Source organism: Haliaeetus albicilla, chromosome 25 (genome assembly GCF_947461875.1).
Source record: "Haliaeetus albicilla chromosome 25, bHalAlb1.1, whole genome shotgun sequence".
In the NCBI taxonomy this organism is placed as follows: Eukaryota; Metazoa; Chordata; class Aves; order Accipitriformes; family Accipitridae; genus Haliaeetus; species Haliaeetus albicilla.
This window is the reverse complement of record NC_091507.1, coordinates 22856747-22876955: the sequence shown is the minus strand read 5'-3', so window position 1 is coordinate 22876955 and position 20209 is coordinate 22856747. Positions and strand designations below refer to the sequence as shown.

Sequence of the window (20209 nt, the reverse complement as noted above, 5' to 3'; positions counted from 1 at the left end):
CAGGAAATTCCAATTAAACACAAGAAAACTGTTTTCCTGTGCGGGTGGTATGGGTTCCTAACAGTACCATACACTTGGGTGTGTATCCACCAACCTCAACCATGCTGTGATTCTCTGACTCCCTATTTCATGTTCTGTTGAAGATTTATGGAATAATTTAAAAACAAGATTTTAGATGGCCTGTACTGTAAGTACATGTATTGTCTCAAAAAGCACCTGTAAAATGGAAGTCTCAGAATTTATAGAATAATTGTTAGATAATTAAAAAATTATCCATCTCGGCTCTTGGCTGAGACATACTCTGTCACAGACTTCTATCTTTTGCAACATCAGCTGTAAAGAATGCTACCCAGCAAACCCACGCAGCATGTCTACATTATATGGCCTTCACTGGTCTTCTACATTTAATTAGAATGTAATAATTAGCTTCCACGGGGCCAGACAACAGATACAGACCTTGAAATGTCCCCCTTAGCATGTGGCTGAACACACATGCGAAGACGTGCTTTTTAAAATACAGCAGTAAGTTGTCTCTTTGACTTTGAAACACAGTGTCTTCCAAGGTATTTTCAGGTGAAAAGATGTGAAAAGCAAGTGAATGAAAACCAAAGGCACACAAATTTTAAAAACCTTGCCTTATGAACACAGTATAAATTTTGTCATGCTAAAATGATGTACCTAAAATTTTACCATCGGAACAGACACATGCAAACTCAGTTGTTACCCAAAGAAAATCCTTTAGGAATCAGTTTATAGCCATGTAGGGAAGATGGCAGCGCTTATTAGAGCTATGAGTTGCTTTGATTTATTTGAAGAAGCACAAGAAAGCATATGCAGCAAGCTCAGCAAATATGAAAAAGCTCCCCAAACCAAATGCTACAGCAAATTTAGGTTAATATCTCTTGCAAGTATGATGGCAATAGCACATGTGCCTCTGGGCACTACATCAGCACATTAAATCGTCCAAGAACAGGGCCCAGATACAGCTGTTGGAGCACAAGCAAGTGGTTACGTGCATGCCAGGAACAGCTTGCCTCAGGTGAGATTCAGCTTTCATTAACGGTCTTCATCTCCAGAAGGCACTGAGGAGTTTTGCTGGTCTGGCCAACTATTTGCAAAAGGACCGGTCAATTTTCCTATCAGTGCTACTCTCAATTTGAATACACTGTCTTCCGTAGTCTGTAGCATTTTGCCTAAAAATGTTTGAAGGAGACTATGATTTTCATGAAAATCAGACAGCCAGTATTTGAACCCATTTTTGGAGTTCAGGGCTGATACAACCTTCATACGCAGAATATCCAGTATGTGTTTCTGTAATTCAATCAAGGACAATTTATTGGGCTGTTCCCATTTGCTTCCATATACTGACAAAATCAAGAAATGCCACAGCTGCACTGAGAAAGATTATGGAGAAATGTGATTTAAAAACTGTTAAAGACTTGCTCAAATTGACAAAAAATAATAATAATGTCTAAACAAAATATTCAGATACAATGTAATATGTTTGTTTATTTTTTAAAATCCAATTTGTAAAGGTCCCTTTTTAAACAAAACAAGAACAAAAAAATCAACACAATTCAGAAGGCTTATCTCATTTACCGTATTCTTCCTCACTCTTCACTTATCATAACACAAAGCAGCAACTTGTTAGTGCTCATATAGTGCACTTACATGAATTTTGATTTGTGTATTAAGCTTTAAATACAATGTATTTTCCATGAGCATAGCCCAAAGAGTACACAACATTACATTTTCAAAGCATATGTTAAAAAAAAGGACAATAAATGTATATCCAAGACAGTCAAACTCAAATATTTTGACTTGGCAAATTCTATAACAATTAACAGCAATTTTAAAGTGTGTACAAAGCAGAACAGTGCCAACATGCCTCCGGTCTGTGAGCTATGGTAAAATATCAAGCATACATATAAGGGAGAGAAGCCAAAGAAAACCGCCACAAATTCAGAGCTAACCTGAGGCACACCCCACTGCGACCAACAAAGGCAGCCCACTTTCCCACTCTATAATGCAAAGAGCTCAACAACAACGAAAAGCACTTCTACGCTACAGAAAGTGAAATGTAACTTCTTCCAATTTTGTCTCTGCATTTTTAAACAACTTGTTCAAAAAATTTAAAGATGAACATCTAGTTATACCAAACAAATGTACAAACTATAAAGTCAGAGAAGCTCCAGAAGATTGCCACTTTCAACCTTGCATAGTGATAGCTGGCATTGATATTGCTACCATAGCTTCAGCAGAAGATATGGAAAAGAAAAATCTTTACTTCTAAGTGATGCACATACGTAACATTTTCTTCACAAAATTCAGTTAAACATTGTTTTAATAAAAGGGAAAACAGCTCTAAAAAGGGAAAGATAGTATTCACAAGCTTAGAAATAAAAAAATACAAAACCAGAACATTCCATAATAAAAAAAAGAAAATAATAAACATTCCATCATAACAGCACCTATTTTATCACTAAATAAGCCCCATACATGCAACAAACTACAACTATTGTATAAGGCTGTCAAATTAAAGGTTTACTTTTCATATAAACAAAGTGTAAAAATAGCAATAAGTTGCAATCTTCAAATTTAATGCTATGTGAGGATTTTGTCCCCCCAGTTTCATTTGGTAGCAATTTCAATATGCGTTTGATATAAAGGTCATTCATCTAGGAACCGTGATACAAATACATTGTGCCTAGGACAGTATTGTCGTATCTCTGTTCAACCTTGACAGAATTGGAATGCTCAACAACACTACTAAGTTCAGGGATGCTTTCAGCAGTATCCCCAAAACCATGATAGTGTCCATAGTGCAAAGTATCTCCAGGGTCTTCCACCCACGAGGGCCGGTTAGAAACACAGCTACTGGGGCTTCCGTTCAGATGTAGAGATCCACACATATCAGTGGCATTATTCATGGTTTTTTCTGGTTCCTCGGTGCCGTTGCTGGTATGAATTCGATGCCTGCTGGGAGAAGTTATTCCAGGAATTATTCCGTTAGGTGTTAATGTTAAACACTCCTCACGCCTGGCATCCATCCCACTGAGCTGTTGTGCGGCGCTGAAATCCAAATGTCCATTGATGGCACATCCATTTGTCAGTGCATTCAATATGGAGCTACTGCTATTCATATCTGCATTAAGAAATACACCTGTCACCAACAATTAAGAATAAATCGCAATACATCAAAATGTCTCCACTATAACTCCACTTATTTAAAAAATGCTTCCGTACACAGCTTTGAAAATAAATCCACCCTTTCTTCATTCATAACAATATAGGTAGTTCAAAGTAATGAGAGCTGACCAGTAAGCTTGTAGCATGGATTCTTACGTTGAAAATGCAACTATCTATCTACAACCAATGTGTACATATGCCTATATTAATCTTTGCAAAGACAATGTGAACTTCTCAGAATTTTTTTCATTTAACTGTATGAAATAGTATAGCAGACAACATTCAGGGCAGTGTTTTGAAAGGTGGAATAAAAGGCATCTTTCCACCTTAACTGTAATGCCCTCTTGGGATGAAAGATTATGTACATGCAAGAACTGAGTATCTGGTGGAAGGGTCAAGGGTTGGTTTTTTTATTTTTCAGCTGTAATTTATCCGTGGCTCTTTTTTTTTAGTGGTAACTCTCACAGTACAGTATACACTGAAATAGGTCAAATAAAGAAATGTTATGTTGGGGTGCTAATATAAAATGTTTCAAAGTTCCTTTATTCAGAAAGTACTTCAATTTATCTAGCAGCTTGCTAGATAACATACTAGGCAGGTTTGTATTTAATGGTAAGTTTATAATAACATCTGTACAATCCACATGCAAAATGCCATACAATAGCAACAGCAGAGTGCACAGAAGACTAAAAAAAAAGGTTAGTAGTAGGAAACAAAATTCTAAACATGTGCATGCAAAAACCACTGATAACTGTTTTAAAGCAATTTATCCTTTGGATTTAGTAATTAGTACAATAGTTTTTATTTCCATAAACAGATTTCATCAGTATGTCTGAAATATAAGTTTTTGCAGTGGTACTCAAAGTACTAGCACAAAAAATGGGTGATACGTTCTGTTTTAAAAATGCCTACTGGTAAAGGACATCTAAAATTTACAACTATATTGGTAAAGATGAGCAAGGCAAACGTAGAAACTACAGACCTATATGGTGACATTTAAAGGTTTTTACATTCCGTTATTATCCTTGGATACACACACATATGTTTATGTATACATGAATGCATAAACCTATGTGCAAAATAGGATTGCATTTACTGCATGTTTCCAGTTCAAGCCAGTTAATTCTGTTGGTAACTTCCCACATTTGTAAAACATTGGGTTCCTGTTTAAGTGACACATAATGAGTACCACTGTTTGACAAGGCAGAATCTAAAGTTTTGGTTCTCTATTAGTCCTTTGCATGGATATTATTTGAAATATGGATTACGATACTGATAGTTCACATACAGTAATACATAATGCCAAGAAATGTGTTCGATTTGTAACTCCCTGGATGTACTAACTGGAATTTCCTCTTCAGTCCCTATAAAATTAAAATAACCACATCAGCTGCACTCACTAACCACAAATTCTTATTGAAAGTGGGAAAAAAACCCCAAAACCCAAACCCATCAAAACATCAAAGCTAATATTTCAGTGATGAAAACGCAGAGAAGGAATTTCATATAGTGTTTATTAACTGAAAAGTGCAAAATTGTAACTGTTTAAAAATAAATCCTTATAGGCTGGCTTTGCCAAATCAAATTTAATAGAAATGGCACTACTGTTAGTTAATATGCAAAAGTAGGTAATGAATAGTTCTAGTGATAATTATAGAATGTTATGATTTGTTAAAAATTAGCACCTATAGTAATAGAGCATATTTATGAAAGACAATCATTTTTCCATAAATAAGAACACTTAGTAATTATCACTGGAAAATATCATAGTCTACTGATTATATATATGTATATATATTTATTCCTAATATATTAAAATATCTATTAATTATCATTCCCTTTGGTGAATCTGATCTGTGGTACAAAGCATAAACATATTTATCGCAGAACAGATAAAAGTAAGAAGTTAATTTCTGAATGTAATAATAGTAACTCCGTGCCTGTACCTATGAAGTGCATGGAAAAAGCTGACCCAAGACAGTTTTAATAGAAACTCTATACACATCCTGGGGTGACCAAAAGCATCTTGATTAACCAACCCTTAAAAAACTTAGAGCATTAATATACACTAATACTAGTAACATTTCGACTGTTTCATGAAGATTGGTACAAAACAGAAAAACTGTTTTCCAAGGTATGTTAGTTCCAAATACTAGTTTAAGACCTGTGAAGTCCAGTCTTTTATTTACATAAAAATACTCCATAGCAAGATCCTGCACTTATATCATTGTGTCTGAACAAATTCTGAATACATGGTATATGTCCAGACTATTCTTTATAGTATTTCTTGAACTATTTTGAATATAGCTTAGTTGTAACATATGCTATACTCAAAGCTATACAAGCACTTTGATATGTTTCCCTATCAAGTCTTCTTATTAGCAATTAAATCTATTTAATGGAAACGAAACCAATAATTTAAATTATTTCTGAATTTCCTTTAACCTGAAATTATAGCAATTAAAAGCAAGGCACAACATAATACAAGCCTCAGGTTAAAAGTGAAACAGCCATTGTGGATTTCTGTTTATCTGAAATAATAATAAACTAATAATAAACCTTCTCTTTCACCATTACAATATACTGCATGAAACAGCTAATTTTAGATACCTACTAAACCCCCAATATAATGGGTGTTACAGCAACACAATAGTTTTCAAGACTGTAGACAACAATGTGCAAAAAATAAAGGACTAAGTTTTATACTTAAATTAAAAATAAAATGCATATTGATTCTTGCAACGACAAGGAGTTTGCATTGCAGAAACAGTGTATATTTCAATTTCTTTTGGTCCAACAGAAGTACTCTCCTGTTGTTTCGTGTCTTCAACCATTTGAATGTTGTTGTAGTTAACAGGAAACTGTCCACTCCCACCTGATACAACAGCAAACTCTCTATCAACGTGCATATTGTCAGCATCGTCCTCAACTCCTCCATTCATCATTGGTATTAAGCCATCAAAGCTGTAAGCTGATAAAAAAAAAGTCATGTTTAGTCACTGGTGCACACTTGGAAACTCAGCTAAGAAACAGATGAATACTTTGATTATTAAAGCAAAAGCTTTTTACAAAGAAATCGAAATTTTTCATGTCTGAAAACTTCTGACATGTTTGAGATTCCAAATGCAGAATAAGTAAATGCTAAGTACTTGCACATTCATTTTAAACCCTTAAAATGGAGAATTACCAGTGTACCTATCAGAGTTTGCACCCACACATCAGATCAGTCTGATATACTAATAAATTGAATAAAGAGCAATTTAATTTACTGATATTTAGGCTTTACAGCTAGTGTGCCCGACAGATAAAAAGCAGTCTGTACCTCACATTTGTCTAGTGCCAGTCTGGACTGCTCCCTCTTTCACTCCCAAGGGCCATCTCCCAGTGACCCACCCCCCACTCCTACCAGACTGCTCCAGGGATCCCTTCAAGAGCTGAACAAACAGCTCTGCTTTCCAAGAAAAGCTGGCAAGTGGTTAGACTGCTGTGGGAAACGCTTTAATTAGCAAGATGGGCTTGACTTCACTACCTCTTGTACCTACCACCCAACCCACTGCTCCCAGTACTACCCCAGCAGACCCTGCATTGCTCTCACGCCCACATGAACGTACTTCTCTGTATACACTGCAGACACTCTTAATGTTATGTTGTAAAGGGCTACTTCACTAGACTGCAAGTCAGCTCTCATTCCCTTGGGCACAACAGAAATTTTTGTAAACTACTTGTTTTTAAAGACCCTTAAGCAACAGCTGAAGTGTTTCAGGGCCAAAAATCGTGCAGGGCTTAAAGGAGCCCAGGGCCCTTGGATCAGTGGGCTTCAAATGACCCTCAACCAGGAAAGGCAAGGCATTTTTTCTGGTTACCTAGAGGAATAGGGAAGGGCACGCTGGGCAATTCAGGGGTACATCTGGCAATGCCCTCCAAACCCACCTCACAAAGAACACCTAAAAGCAGCCGTGCTGAGGCTCGCGACACCGATACAGTCAGTCACCGGCTGCGTACAGCAAGTCAGCACTGTGCATAGCACGTACAGCGCAGCGCACAAGCCAACCTGCCAAGGGCCACGAGCCAGAGGGGCTGGGGCTAGGGCTGCCGCAATCACAGCCGTGTGAGCACCATCGTCCTCATAGTTGACCCTGTGCACTACCCTCCACCAACCAGCCCGGGAAGCAGGGTGAAATTTCTGGAATTGATTTCAGGAAAATGGACATAAAAGCCAGCTAACGTTTCCAAGTCAAAAGTCAAAACTATTTGGTGTATGTTCTGAAAGTGGCCACTACTTTACTTTTGTTACGTTCAGCTTCAGCCTTTGGAACTCTTTTGTATTACATTTGAAGAGAGTAATTGGTCTGTATCAGTGTCACTTAATTTTGAGGCAGGCTTTTTTTTTATGCTATGCACCCGACAGCAGATAGGTGTGTGTGTATAAACAAAACTACATGTAAGTAACCCCCACCTGCTGCTCAGTTTAGCTATTCCAGAACAAAAGGCAAAGCACAGCTTAAGTGTTTCTCTTCTTCCACCTCTACTGCTTACAGGTTCTTGTAAGGCCCATATACCGTGCCTGGTCACAAGTAGGTTTTTTTCAAAGCACTGAGTGTTCTAATTTGTGATATGGCCATCAAAACCTGACTCTCCCCTGCAAATACAAATTGCCTGCACTCTCTCTGAACATCTGGAATCTCCTGTGCAAATAGTCTTTAAAGGACAACAGACCAGTGTGGTTTTGCTAAGTGCAAAACTACCACAAAATTGGGCTTCTTTTGTAAAACAGCTAGCTAAGCACAAAGATGTACTGATGGCTTGTCATCACTCAGCTGTTGTCTACAAAGTGCCTCAAGAGCAGTGATTCATTCTCACTCCAACAGACTTTTTACATTGATATGATAAATATTACTGATGCTTGTATCTTTGAGGGCAGACACATCAGATTAGAAACTTCAGCTTCCACAGTTGGGATGCATCTCCTAATTACTCTAAAAACCTTCAAGCAAATGCAGTAAAGCTTTTGGTTTTGTTTGCAAAGGTCTTAGAAAGTCATACTGGCAAAAAAGCTCAAAAATTACCTACTCTGCTTCTCTAACATCTCTGTAATGGCTTAGGAGATGTTGTTCACTTAAACATACTGTCTACTTGTTTGCTTGCTCCAACTTATCCACTGGACAAACTGTTTTATGCTGAAAGGTAATGCAGATACTGCTATTTCTTGACAACATATAGAATAAAAATAGCTAGCCCAGTGCCACTGCCACACATTGTGGGGAAATGCTACCTATTGACTAGATTTTCTGAAACCGAAAGAGATTGCTGGTTATGAACATTCAGAAGGAACAGCTCTTGAAAACAAAAGATACGTATCTTTGGCTTCATGCAGCACCTCCCGGTCACAGAACATGAATGCATTGAAGACATCTTTCCATAGCTGTTACGGGCATCTATACACTGCCTAAGTTTTCCCATTCTATGCAGCTACTTAAGGACGTTACTCCTGAAAAGCAGTCTTGCATTTAATTGCATAGGCACTCTTCTCCATCATGAATTATTTATAGTTTAGACCAACTACACGAAGTAACACATCCTGTTTATGACTGGCTGTGGAGTAACCCGTTGAGGCCTCTGATGCTGGTATGGTTGAAATAGTGGCTGGACAGCAAGTACTAAAGCAAATACTACAGAGAGCCAATATTGATGTAATTTATGTTGTCCACATCATATTTAGAAACATTGTTTTGGTCTCAAGTCCGCTCTTCTTACCTAGAATTAAGCACTGTTTGAGCCCATTTTATTTGGTTCACTGAAAGTCACATCTGTTAGAACAACATAAACTTCAACTGAATAAAGTGTCTTCAATGAAGACCTACAAAATCCCCTTCCTGATGCTAGACACAGGAAAAACAAAGTTTGTGTGCAGAATGCTGCATTCTTTTTAATAAAATTTAATGGGATGTCCAACAGAAAGGAAGCAGAGGGTATTCTCTATTGTGTTATTTAAGGTGTTTATAAGATGTAAAAGAAAAAAAAAAATTTCTTCATATAGCCACCAAGAAGTAGCTTCAAGGTTGTACCATCGCATCATTGCTGGCAGAGGAAGAAGTGGTATCCTCAATGCACAAAGCTGAATAGGAATCCTTAAGGTTCATTCTAGTCTTACATCCTCCTGTAAGCAAGCAGTTCCCCTTGGAACATGATCCTGGCAACTTAAGGTATATTAACTTGATGTCACAGACATAATCCCTCTCTATTTGAGAAACCTTTCTGCATTAAATTTCTTTCATCCATCTCATCTAGCAAACAGTTTTTTTAATTGGGAATTAATCCTGAGGTGGAAAATTACCATCAGAACACCCAGGCATCTGTGAATTAACATTATTTGGCTCTCCTGAAGGAGAAGAAATTGAGGAAGGAGTAGAAGCTAATTTCAGCTCCTACTCCTCCATGTATTATTCTTGGCATCACGTAACTTTAGCACTATCTGGAAATAGAAATTGCTGAACACACCATGATGATGACAGGGTGACCTGGGATCGCACAGAATAATTGTATTCATCTGCTTCTTGTATTAATAGCTCATTTAGATAAGTACGTGAGTTTGTCAATAATACTCAACATCCACTCTGAAAGGCTTTAAAATGTTTATTTTCCTTTCTCAGCAACAGTATCATCCCATCCCTTTTACCTCTCAGGTCTCACCTTCTGTTCTAGCCTTCTTTACTCCAGCAGACTCTGTATCTTCAAAGGATCTCTTTCGACTTGTCCCACCACTGAATGGATTGGGACCTGCATTCTGATGAACCCCATTTAAGGTGCCATTGCTATAGAAACGATTCAGGTGACAGTTCTGGAGGTTCAAGAGAAACTGGGCACATTCTTGGAAGCCCTGGGTATGTGCAAGGTCTGCTGCTGTCAGGCCACTGGCATTTCTCAAGCTGTACAATACAAAGAAACTGAATTACACTCATTCATCAAGCTAGCTTGCTGCTGCTGCTGCCCTTACTGACTATCTATCTGTTGGTGATGAGAGAAAACATACACTTAGCAAATTTCCATTAAGAAATTAGTTATCAATCTTAGTTTTATAACTAACTTAACTTTTTGCACATATATCTGGCTTCTAAGCAAAATTTGGGAGACAATACACTTTTAAATAAAATCAATATACTATGTGCCTTAAAAAAAAACATCTTCCTATTTAAACTTCTCAAAATGCTTTATTCTAAAATAGTCTGAAGTATCTGATCTTTACATAAACTTCAGACTGATTTAAGCCTTAAATTTTACCACCTTCTGCAGTTTATTCTGCAATCTATTGCTTTAACTTGAGCAAAAGATCAAATACTCAAAACAAACTTAACATGACTTGGCAATTGTCCATGGCATTCTGGTTTCTATGGTAACAACATCATCACTATTCTTCCTAACAATAAAATATATACATATAGAGAAAAAGATAGATAGATAAAGATGCTATACTTAGTTATGCTTTGCTTATATTTTTTTTCTGGTTTGTTTCTCATTTCAAAGTGTGTGACATCATAAGTGCTGGGACTTGCTTTGTTATTTGAACCAAGACCTTCCCATGCATGAGAAAACAGCGCTGGATTTTGACTATTCTAATGCATCAAGGCAATTATAAATGAAATCAGGTAGGACATGTTGAGATGTATAGGTTTAATTTGAAAGAGTGCTGTATCACATGGCTTTACACAAATATACAGTATGTCTGTGCTTAGAAATATAGGCTAACTTCATAAGGAAATGCATAAAAGTGGAGGCAAGAGGGCCAGAAATGACAAAACTAGGTTGTGAAGCAAAAAATGCCAATAAATCTTTCCAAAGTTTTTTCCACCTTTCCAGACAGATCTAACTAATCAGAAAATTGAATTTTTTGTTTCCTGGCTTCAATAGTTTAGAAAAGTCCATTACTTAAAAATCCAGAAACAGACCAGCCAACAGAGTAAGAATTCAGAAGATTAATGGACCTGATTCTGTTGAAACTCATACAAAGCAGAAAACAACTCATTCCAGCTCATGCAAAGAAAACAAAGCCCAGATTTGTTTCCTAGATCATTGCAACTTATTTGCTATAAAAATGAGACTTAAAAATCTTTAGAAACTATTATGGCAAGACTAATTCCATAAATGGATACTGCTGGATTACACAGAATTTGGAAGATTAAGTCAAAATACTACAGAATCAGAAAAAACATTGCTCTGGATCAGGGTTAATTTCATTCCATACTACAATATTCTGAGTTACCGTTTACTTGGACTACTAGCGAAAATCCAGAGAACAGCAGCCAAGAGCGGCCTAGAAACTAAGACATTAGAAGACTGAAAAACCTAGTTAGTCAAAAGAAATGAAACCTCAAGGTAGAGATCTTAGTTTTGAATACCTAAAAGATAGCTGCAAAGACAACAATCCATTCTGTGCATCCAGTGCAGGTAGCATATGAATGGGATTAACACGAACAAAGGATATTTGAAGTTAGGCATTAGGAGAAAGTTTCAGAGTATAAAGGTTGCTGAATCTCTAGAGGGTTCTCTTCCCACCCCCTCACCCCCCGCCCCGTTTCAAGAGCAGAGTATGATTTCAGAAATGCTGCAAAATACAGTCAATCCCTTCCCATGCTGAACTAGATGGCCTGTTGAGGTCCCTGCTAACCAACATTCAATGTTCTTTCAGTAGTTCTAATTTACTTGTGTAGCAAACAGATGTAACACAATGCAACTACAACTTAAGAAACAGATATTTCAACATATCCGTTTTGATCAAAAAGAATAGCTCAGTTTTCTGAAATCTGTTTTAAATTTGTGAGCCCCAAAAGGACAGTAAAGGAAATCTAAACAAGAACAAATTAAAGTTATGCAAAGATAAAAACGATCAAAACAATATGGTGTTGAGTGACCACTAATTTAATAAAACTTCAAGGAGTAAGCAATTCTATTACTTATCAAAGTGTTATTGAACAACAACTCTGCTTTGAAAAACAGACTGTAAGACAGACTACAGTTAAGTCACCATTTCCCAAAGGAATGTTGATGTAAGTTGCCAGGGGCATCTGGACATGTACAAACTAAGATTCAAGTGTGTAACGCTTCATGACCAAACTCTGGGAAAGAAAAGTTTCCCAGAAACAAAAAAATGAACTTTTAAGTTAGTGTTTGTCAGATTTTAAAATGTAGTGACCTTTGATATTTTTAGATCTGTCTCCTTCCCACCTCTTCCTGAACAGCTTACTCTTAACAGGTAGACAAAGAGGTACTTATTCTACAGGAGTATTTTGGAAGCACTGCATAGGTTTTCAAGGGACTCAAGCACATTGGATGTAACATTCTTGCTTCTGAGAGTTTAGAAGTGTCTCTCAAAAATCTGAGTCTGAATTTAGCCTATCAATTCAAGAGAACTTCCCGTGTTCACAAGTTAGTAATGAAAAAGAGAGAAAAAAAAAGTCCAATCAAATAAATGGAGATTACAGGATCTAGATGGCTCTAGAAACTGGTTGGCCAACTGCTATGAAAGAAAATACAACTGTTCTCTCTGCTCCCTCTCAGTGGGAATACTAATTTGAGTATCTTTTCTATATCCAGTTGTCAATTTCCATTAATTTAACTGAGGCTTGATTATTCTGGGACTTTCAAATCCTTTCAAGTTTCAGTTAAACTGACTTGCATTCCAGTATTAATGGGAAGGAGAAAAGGAGAAGTTGACAAAATTGGCAGAAACTCTTAAGTCTCACTTTCTCAAAAACAGGCTAGAATGATAAAAAAAGACCTACTTCTTTAGCGGATTTTTCTAGCCTCCTCTACAAGGAAAAATCTGTCAGTGGGAACACAAAAGGCAGCAAGAGGTAGCTGTGCTATACTAGCTCATCATAGCAAAATGCAAGTAATTGAAGAAAAAAATGGTTAACTCAATTAGCCACATGCACAAAGTAGGAAAGAAAATGCTCTTAACAGGTGACTGGAATAGTTTTATATATTTCCAAAATGTGTAGAAATACTGCCATCACTGTGAGGATTCTGAGTGCATAACAGAAAAATACAGTCTTATACAGTCCTCCTACAAACCCTGAAGTGGAATACTTGGATGAATTAAAAAGCTAGGACATCTACTAGACCATTCTTTAAAAGCACCAATCTGGACTTGAGAGCGGAACTACCCTGTTACAGCAGTAGTTACAAGGAACTGGGAACACATGTATTACTAGATCTGCTGTGTATTGTCAACCTCAAATGCTGCCCATGTCTGAAAAATGAAGCAGCTACCTCAGCTTAGTCCATGAGCTAAGAGTATAAAAGCCACTGTAAACAGACTCCACTATAGGAATGAAAATAGAAATGGTTCAGTGCCCCAACTGCACATAAGAGGAGTTAAATCTCTTATGTGTCAGTCCTTGGTTATGAACTACAATTATACATAAACTGATGTATCAAGTGAAAAGAAGGAGTATAACTGAAGATCCATTTGGCTATTAAGTAGACTACACATAACATGGACTGCATGGTTAAAAAAAAAATCAACAAGCAGGAAACTCATAGAGGTTATCTGTATATTTAAGCAAATTTTCAACTACTTGTTATTAGAGATGTCCCTTGAAAGGTACTTCTCTTCATTTCTCATAGCTGCTTAGACAAAGAAGGATTTGACTATGTAAATAATACTGTAACTGAAAGTAACTTCAAGACCTGGGCTGTGAAAGAAAAGCAGTGAAAAAAACCATGCAAACCATTGGACAAACTGGACAGAAATACCTCAAAATTTCATGTCTCTTGAAAAAATCTGCTTTTCCACCCATCCTCCATTTTTTTAAAAGTTAAAAATCCCTTCAGTACTAGTTTTGATCTTTTATCCTAAACACCTTGAAATAGTGAAAGCTCCAAAGAAGCTCAGAACACACTGTTTGATATTAAATCTTCAGGCAAGCTGTCCTTTTGTTACTGCTAATCACACAGCAAATATGACAGCTCTATTTCTGTAACTGCATTACTCAGAATTTAAAAATTAGTAAGGAAATTACCTGCAGGTTTTGTATTGTGGGGTTTTTTTTGTTTGTTTGTTTCTCTGTGGTTTTGGGTTTTTCCCCTCCCTGACAAAGATGCCAAACTTGAGGACAAGCTTTTGTTTCTTTTCAGGGTTTTTCTCCAAGCTAGGCTACCTAGCTGAAACAAGACTAGGTAAGTAACAAGCTACATAGACAGTATTTTTCAAATATGATGTTATGAAGGAAGAAGCTACCTGTAAGGAAGGCGTGGAAGGATGGAAGAAAGTCATATTAAAGAAAAGAAAATCAGACTAAGCCTTGAAAAGTTACATGTACTTTATGATTAGGTGGTCTTTTATTAAATAGTACTCGTTGACTTGGTGCAGTATTTTCTAAAGGTTGGCCTAGTTACTGTCAAAACAAACAGCTGTGCTCCAAAAACTTAATTCCCTCTCTCTCCAGAAAAAAAAGAAAAAAAAGAAAAAAAGAAAGAAGTAGTAAAAAACCCAAAGACATCTCTGAAGGAGGTCAGTCCAGCTACAGGGACAGGTGGAAAAACTGAAGAAAGAACATGGAAAACTAAAGCTCTGAAAATATAATTCCCTTTTTAGCACCTACTCCAGACAGGAACATACATGAAGGCTTGAACTGACAAATGGGAGAAAAATTCCTTACTTAACATTACCCAGGACTAAATGCAATTTTGGTAAGTGGTCAGAAAGTCAATTCACTCTACGCTTAGAAAACACAAACTGTGCATCATTCGCAAAGCAATTCAAGTACTTGAAGAATGAGTGAGTCCTGTTAAGATTCTTTCATTTGGCAGTATTTTTTTTGCTTTATAGTTTATTATTTCCATGTAATTCTTGTTACTAGAAACAAATTAGTATCATGAAGCATGATATTATTCGCCCTCAGCTTTCTTGTAGGCTAAAATCCAGGAGCTGGGAATGATAAAGACGTATTGTTTTCCTCAAAGAACAGAAGTATGAGATGCTAACTCCAAAGCAAAAGAAGAAAGCCAAATGTAATCAGAAAGATACATTTTCATATTATAAAGTTATTCTAAAAAAAAAAAACCACATGAGAAAAGTTGAGGAAAGTCTGGATATGGATGAGTAGAAGTAGGTGATCTTGAAGTTCCTTGACAGATTACATTTAACACTTGAATTGTTCTGTAGTGACAGCTGTTTTATAAATAAACTCAAAACGTGTACTGTTATATTAATAGAGTTAAAGCTCTGACTTTTGTATATACATTTATTCACACATCTTCTACAGTGCTTAAAACACAGTCATAACACATTTTTCTTCTTCCATCAAGTGATGTCCACAGGTAGTCTTCAAAACTGACTGATCTTGGCATGAAGAGGACTTTTTTTTTTTTTTAAAATCTGTTTTTCTGCCTTTGGTTGACATCATCAGAACTCCCATTTTAAAGGCCCAGTTCATCTGAGAGTCCTGGTATAGAATTAAAGCAGCTATAAAGAGGACACTGATGAAGCATATGTTTATACTTCCTTCTTCTGAAATGCTTTTAAAAATGCTGGCTATGAGTGTAATTAAATTGTTGTTCAAAAACAAGGGAGATAAATACGTTATCTGGCCAAACAGGATTGGTGTACAGAAACATGAAGTTAACTTTCAGTTTAGCTTTAGTTTAGGAGGATGTTTTTATTATTTCAGTCTAACCACAATTTGTTGTTTTGAGAAGTTCACTAAAGGAAGGAAACAACCCGAGGCAAGCTCTCAAAAAATATGCAAGATACTTCCACACTATGATTAAGTTACAGGAAGTAAAAAATAACAAAACAATACAAATAAAACAAAGCTTAGAATTGTTTAAATGTAACTACCTTGATGTAAGAAAGATTTACTTCAAGATAACTTACAAAATTTACTCTTAGAAGGATCTGTAGAAAGAAAAGAAAGACTTTTGCTTCTCACATTGAAGTATAAATTATACTGAATTTACTTAGAACTTCATTCTAGAGTTGTTTCAATAATTCATATTTTTATACTTATTGGAGGAAAAAAGCAAGTACATTTCTATGTGTCTTTTAAACATAGATATACAATTGAAATATACTATCTTCCACTTATAATGTCACATACCTTGAAAAACAAAACGTTTGCTACAAAAAGTCAACAGTAAATCTTTTTGAAAAAAACATTCATATATGTAAAAAAAATCCCCTAAATGTTTAATTTTAAATAGTGATTACATCACCTACAGCTTACTGTGTTTTTGTTAATGCCATGCGACAATCTAAGAAAATAAACCACAGTTTTCGTATATCAATGTAATATCTGTTAAAAAATACTGATCTCAACTTATCTATTGTTAGTTTACAAATAAAAATGTAGATAATTGTAAATTAGGGTAAGCAAAGCATGCAAATCTATAGATTCTATATCTGAATTCCTAGATTAGCATTAAAACCAATCACCGCAACAAATACCTCAACAGTATGCCTTGTGTGCAGAAAGGAAGCGATACTGAACATTCAATGCCACAACTGTAAGGTTTTCGGAGAAGCACCTGTGGCAGTTTCAGCAGTTTCTATATGGAATGCTCCCCCTTTCTAGGATTACTTGAAAAAATCAAGTCAATTCGAATTACGTAGCTGTAAAACATTGACATGTGTAGTTTTTACAGTTTCAGAATCTTCTGTTTGATTTAAACGGGCAATGGTGCATAAACAGGAAACTTATATCATAAGGGATCACATATTTGCAGGCAACATTAAGATTAAAAGTTACATTAACATACATAAAGTGCTGTAGCACATTATTCAATATGTAAGCCATTATCATGTGACCACCTTAACAACAAGATACTAAGCTTTTTATGCCTTTAAAGCATTATTACTCTCATCCTGAAACCAATTTGTCAGTTCTTCACTGCAATTTATATAGAATGGATTAAAATTACCGGTCAACTCATGGCTTCAATTACTTTAAATTTAGTAGGCTGTATCTCAAAAGAATTAGTAACTATTCCTATATAAAAATTAGCAGATACAAGGATTAAAACAAAACAAAAGAAGAAAGAGAAATAAAAGATCAGAACACTAAAACGCCCACAGTGAGAAAAAACGTTTCCTATATAAACATCAGTATACTAGTCTAAAATTTCTAAAGCAAATTATTTAAAAATACTAAACTTTAAGTGTTTTAACCCTTTGGTGTCCAAATACAAAAGTTGTGAAATAGTTTCAACATTTTTTTCCAGATACCAAGAGAAAAATATTCTTAACTAAACAGACGTGTGTCACTGCTGAAGACAGCTATAAAAATTCATGCTAGAATTACATACTGGGCATCTACAAAAGCACAAGTTGGTGCCAAGTTTTTATTTCACAACAAAACATGTGGCAGCTGAAATTATTTTAGACTTTTAAAAACAATGGTAGAGTTTCTCAGAACATCCTCCAAAATCATAACAAGGTGAATACACTGGAAAGAAGGAAGCTCTTTGTGAAGCTACTTTTTTCACATCAAAATCAAGGTTCACTACAAATTATGCAGCTGTAATCAGCTCCTAGATACTTCAACTCACGACTGAGCAAATGCTGGCAGAAGAAAGAATTCATTAACCATACTAGGCAACATTAGAATTACTACAAGCATCACCATCAGGTGGTGATTTATTGCTGCATCTGTATTCCAATTTATATGCTTTAAGAAAGACCTCAAACAGTGGACTTCAATTTTTTTTCAGTCTCTCTTGTAAAAATTATTCACATTTCCAAGTAAACATTTGCCTGAACAATATAGGCCTATCTGACATTGCCTGGTATCAGCAACCAACAGTATTTTAAAATTCATATTCGATTATGTACAAAGTGATTCCTAAACACAATTCATATGAAAGACTATGGTAACTCTTAAAACAACAGTCTGATTGCAATACAGCATAACAGAAGAGACCTTCCCTATTAAAGTGAAAATAAATATTTCCTAGATCACTAGCAAAAATGAATTCCAAATAAGCATCTTCTTAGTACTGCAGCCACTTTAAGTCCAAAGACAATACAAGAGTTACTTAGCCAGCCAACTTTATGGAAATTGGAACTATCATTGCTGCTGCTATCATCTTCCTAGAAACAGACCAGGAATTGCAGAAAGTTGCTTACAATGAGGAAAGCATTATGGAAGACTATTAAGGAAAGGTTCAAGGCAAACTCTGACTTGAAAAGATAAACAGCCTTGCAATGCAGATTCTGCCAAGAAGCCTCTAGTAGCAAATAAGATCACATTATTTCTCTTCAACATACCAACTGAAAAACAATGATAGCCTAGAAATAGAAAAATTAAGAAAGCAAGCTTCTCTCAAATGTGCCAAACATAGAAGAAAGTTCAAGAGACTCAGTACAAAAAGCATGGACAGTAAGACCTTGGGAATAAAACTAAAGAAAAGAGGTAAATGAATTTTGAAGAATTTTTGTGCCAAAAGGGGGGGGGAATCATGAAGAAAAGGACTAAAGGTATTAGATGGATTCATTATTTTCCCATAGCAGGCATGGAGAAGGAGACTATGAAACCACACAAAATTTTATTTTTTTGTGACAAAAATAACTTGATGCTCTTACTCAGGCAGACAGAAGATCTTTCAGATCAAGAAACTGCTGAAGTGCACAAAACCACTTCAAATAAGCTTCTCAAAATACTTCTTTCAACTTAGATTTTCCTCCATTTAAAAGAAAAAAATTATCTACCATGTATGAGCAACATGAAGCAAAATACAAAGAAGGAAACAGAAGCTGAAACAGAAGTGTAATGTTTTCCCGAAGTTATAGCTGCCAAAGCTCTTCCAGGGCTTGTTAAGCCTCCATGTAATGAAATACATCTTGTAACTTGTAGCACATGACACATATTAGAAAACTTTTCTGACCACTCTGAACATGTTCTGGGCCATGCCACAACTGCTTGATGTTTTTTGTCCAAGTTCAAAAGGTACTAGTTGAACTGTGATCAACTTCACTGAGAAGACACAAACTAGAATAGCAAATGAAATCCAAATTAACACAGCAGAAGTTAGAGCAAATGTGTTACAATTAACAATTCTCTCATCATCTCATATCCAGTCCAAAAGTATCAGCAGATCAAGCACAGCACCCGTACAGACCATCGCCACCATCAATGTCTAGATTAGCCATCAGAACTAATCAGGCTATTTTATTTGGGAATACACTGCACCCTTGTTTCTTCCACTGTATCTAACTTGTGCTCTGGCCAAATTCTACTTCATAACACTTTGGTTTCTTCACCTGACTTATCTGCACCCAGGTTTCTGTTTCCAGTAACAGCTTATCTTACGGAAAAAAATAACCTGAAGGGAAGCTGCACAGTGAACATTAGCACAGTATCATATGTGAAGGCAGATCACTCCCAACAAAAAATCCTAACATTCCTGTCAGAAATCTGAGCTATCCTCATTTAAATAAGTCTTGGTAACACTTCAGTGTTCTTTATCCTTCTCTTTTGGACTGAAGAAAAGCTGAGAAGCCAGTGCTATAAATCACAAAGGCTCATCACTAATGAATAAGCTCCCCTATCAAGCTGACCCATATCCTGCGAACTTCCTTTACGTTCCAGAAAGGTCACAAAATATCATTGCTTTAATGAAGGATTTAACTTTATTTAAAAAAAGTACAACCTCTCACATTCTTCTCCATTTCTGAACTCATGTCAGTAACTATTGTTGTTATTCCATCCCCACTAAGAATAATCCACTCTCAAACTGAACAGGAACTCAGCGGTAAGCATTTGCTTCAGTTTCCTGCCATTATTCATAACAGCTGTAACTGAAAACTACCCTTTTCCATCCTGTTTTACTGTAAGACTGAGCTCTCTCTTCCACTTTTTGATTTATCAGTTATCCATGCATCTATGTTCTGCTTCGCTATTTCTGAATCTTTTCCTTGAGACCAAATCCAAAGTACCGCCTTACTTCATGGTCACAACCTCCTATAAACCACGTTAAGTTCTTCTATAAGAATAGCAATCAAGCATGAAACCAAACATGGAAGAAA

The 20209-nt window shown here is 36.0% G+C and overlaps 1 protein-coding gene across 3 annotated transcripts in view; it reads right to left on the bottom strand.

Moving 5' to 3' along the window:
• Positions 1–1483: 1483 nt before the first annotated feature.
• ANKRD10 (ankyrin repeat domain 10) overlaps positions 1484–20209 on the bottom strand; it is a 38631-nt gene continuing 19905 nt past the window's right edge. The window contains exons 4-7 of one of the 3 annotated variants that reach the window (XM_069770265.1): positions 9880–10115; positions 6065–6160; positions 4521–4553; positions 1484–3145 (exon numbers count right to left, since the gene is read on the bottom strand). In XM_069770265.1, coding sequence (XP_069626366.1) covers positions 2679–3145; positions 4521–4553; positions 6065–6160; positions 9880–10115 — 832 coding nt within the window. In that variant the 3' untranslated portion in view covers positions 1484–2678. Of the gene's footprint in view, positions 3164–4520; positions 4554–6064; positions 6161–9879; positions 10116–20209 lie in introns of all 3 variants that reach the window. The other 2 variants (XM_069770263.1, XM_069770264.1) reach the window with 2 other exon arrangements.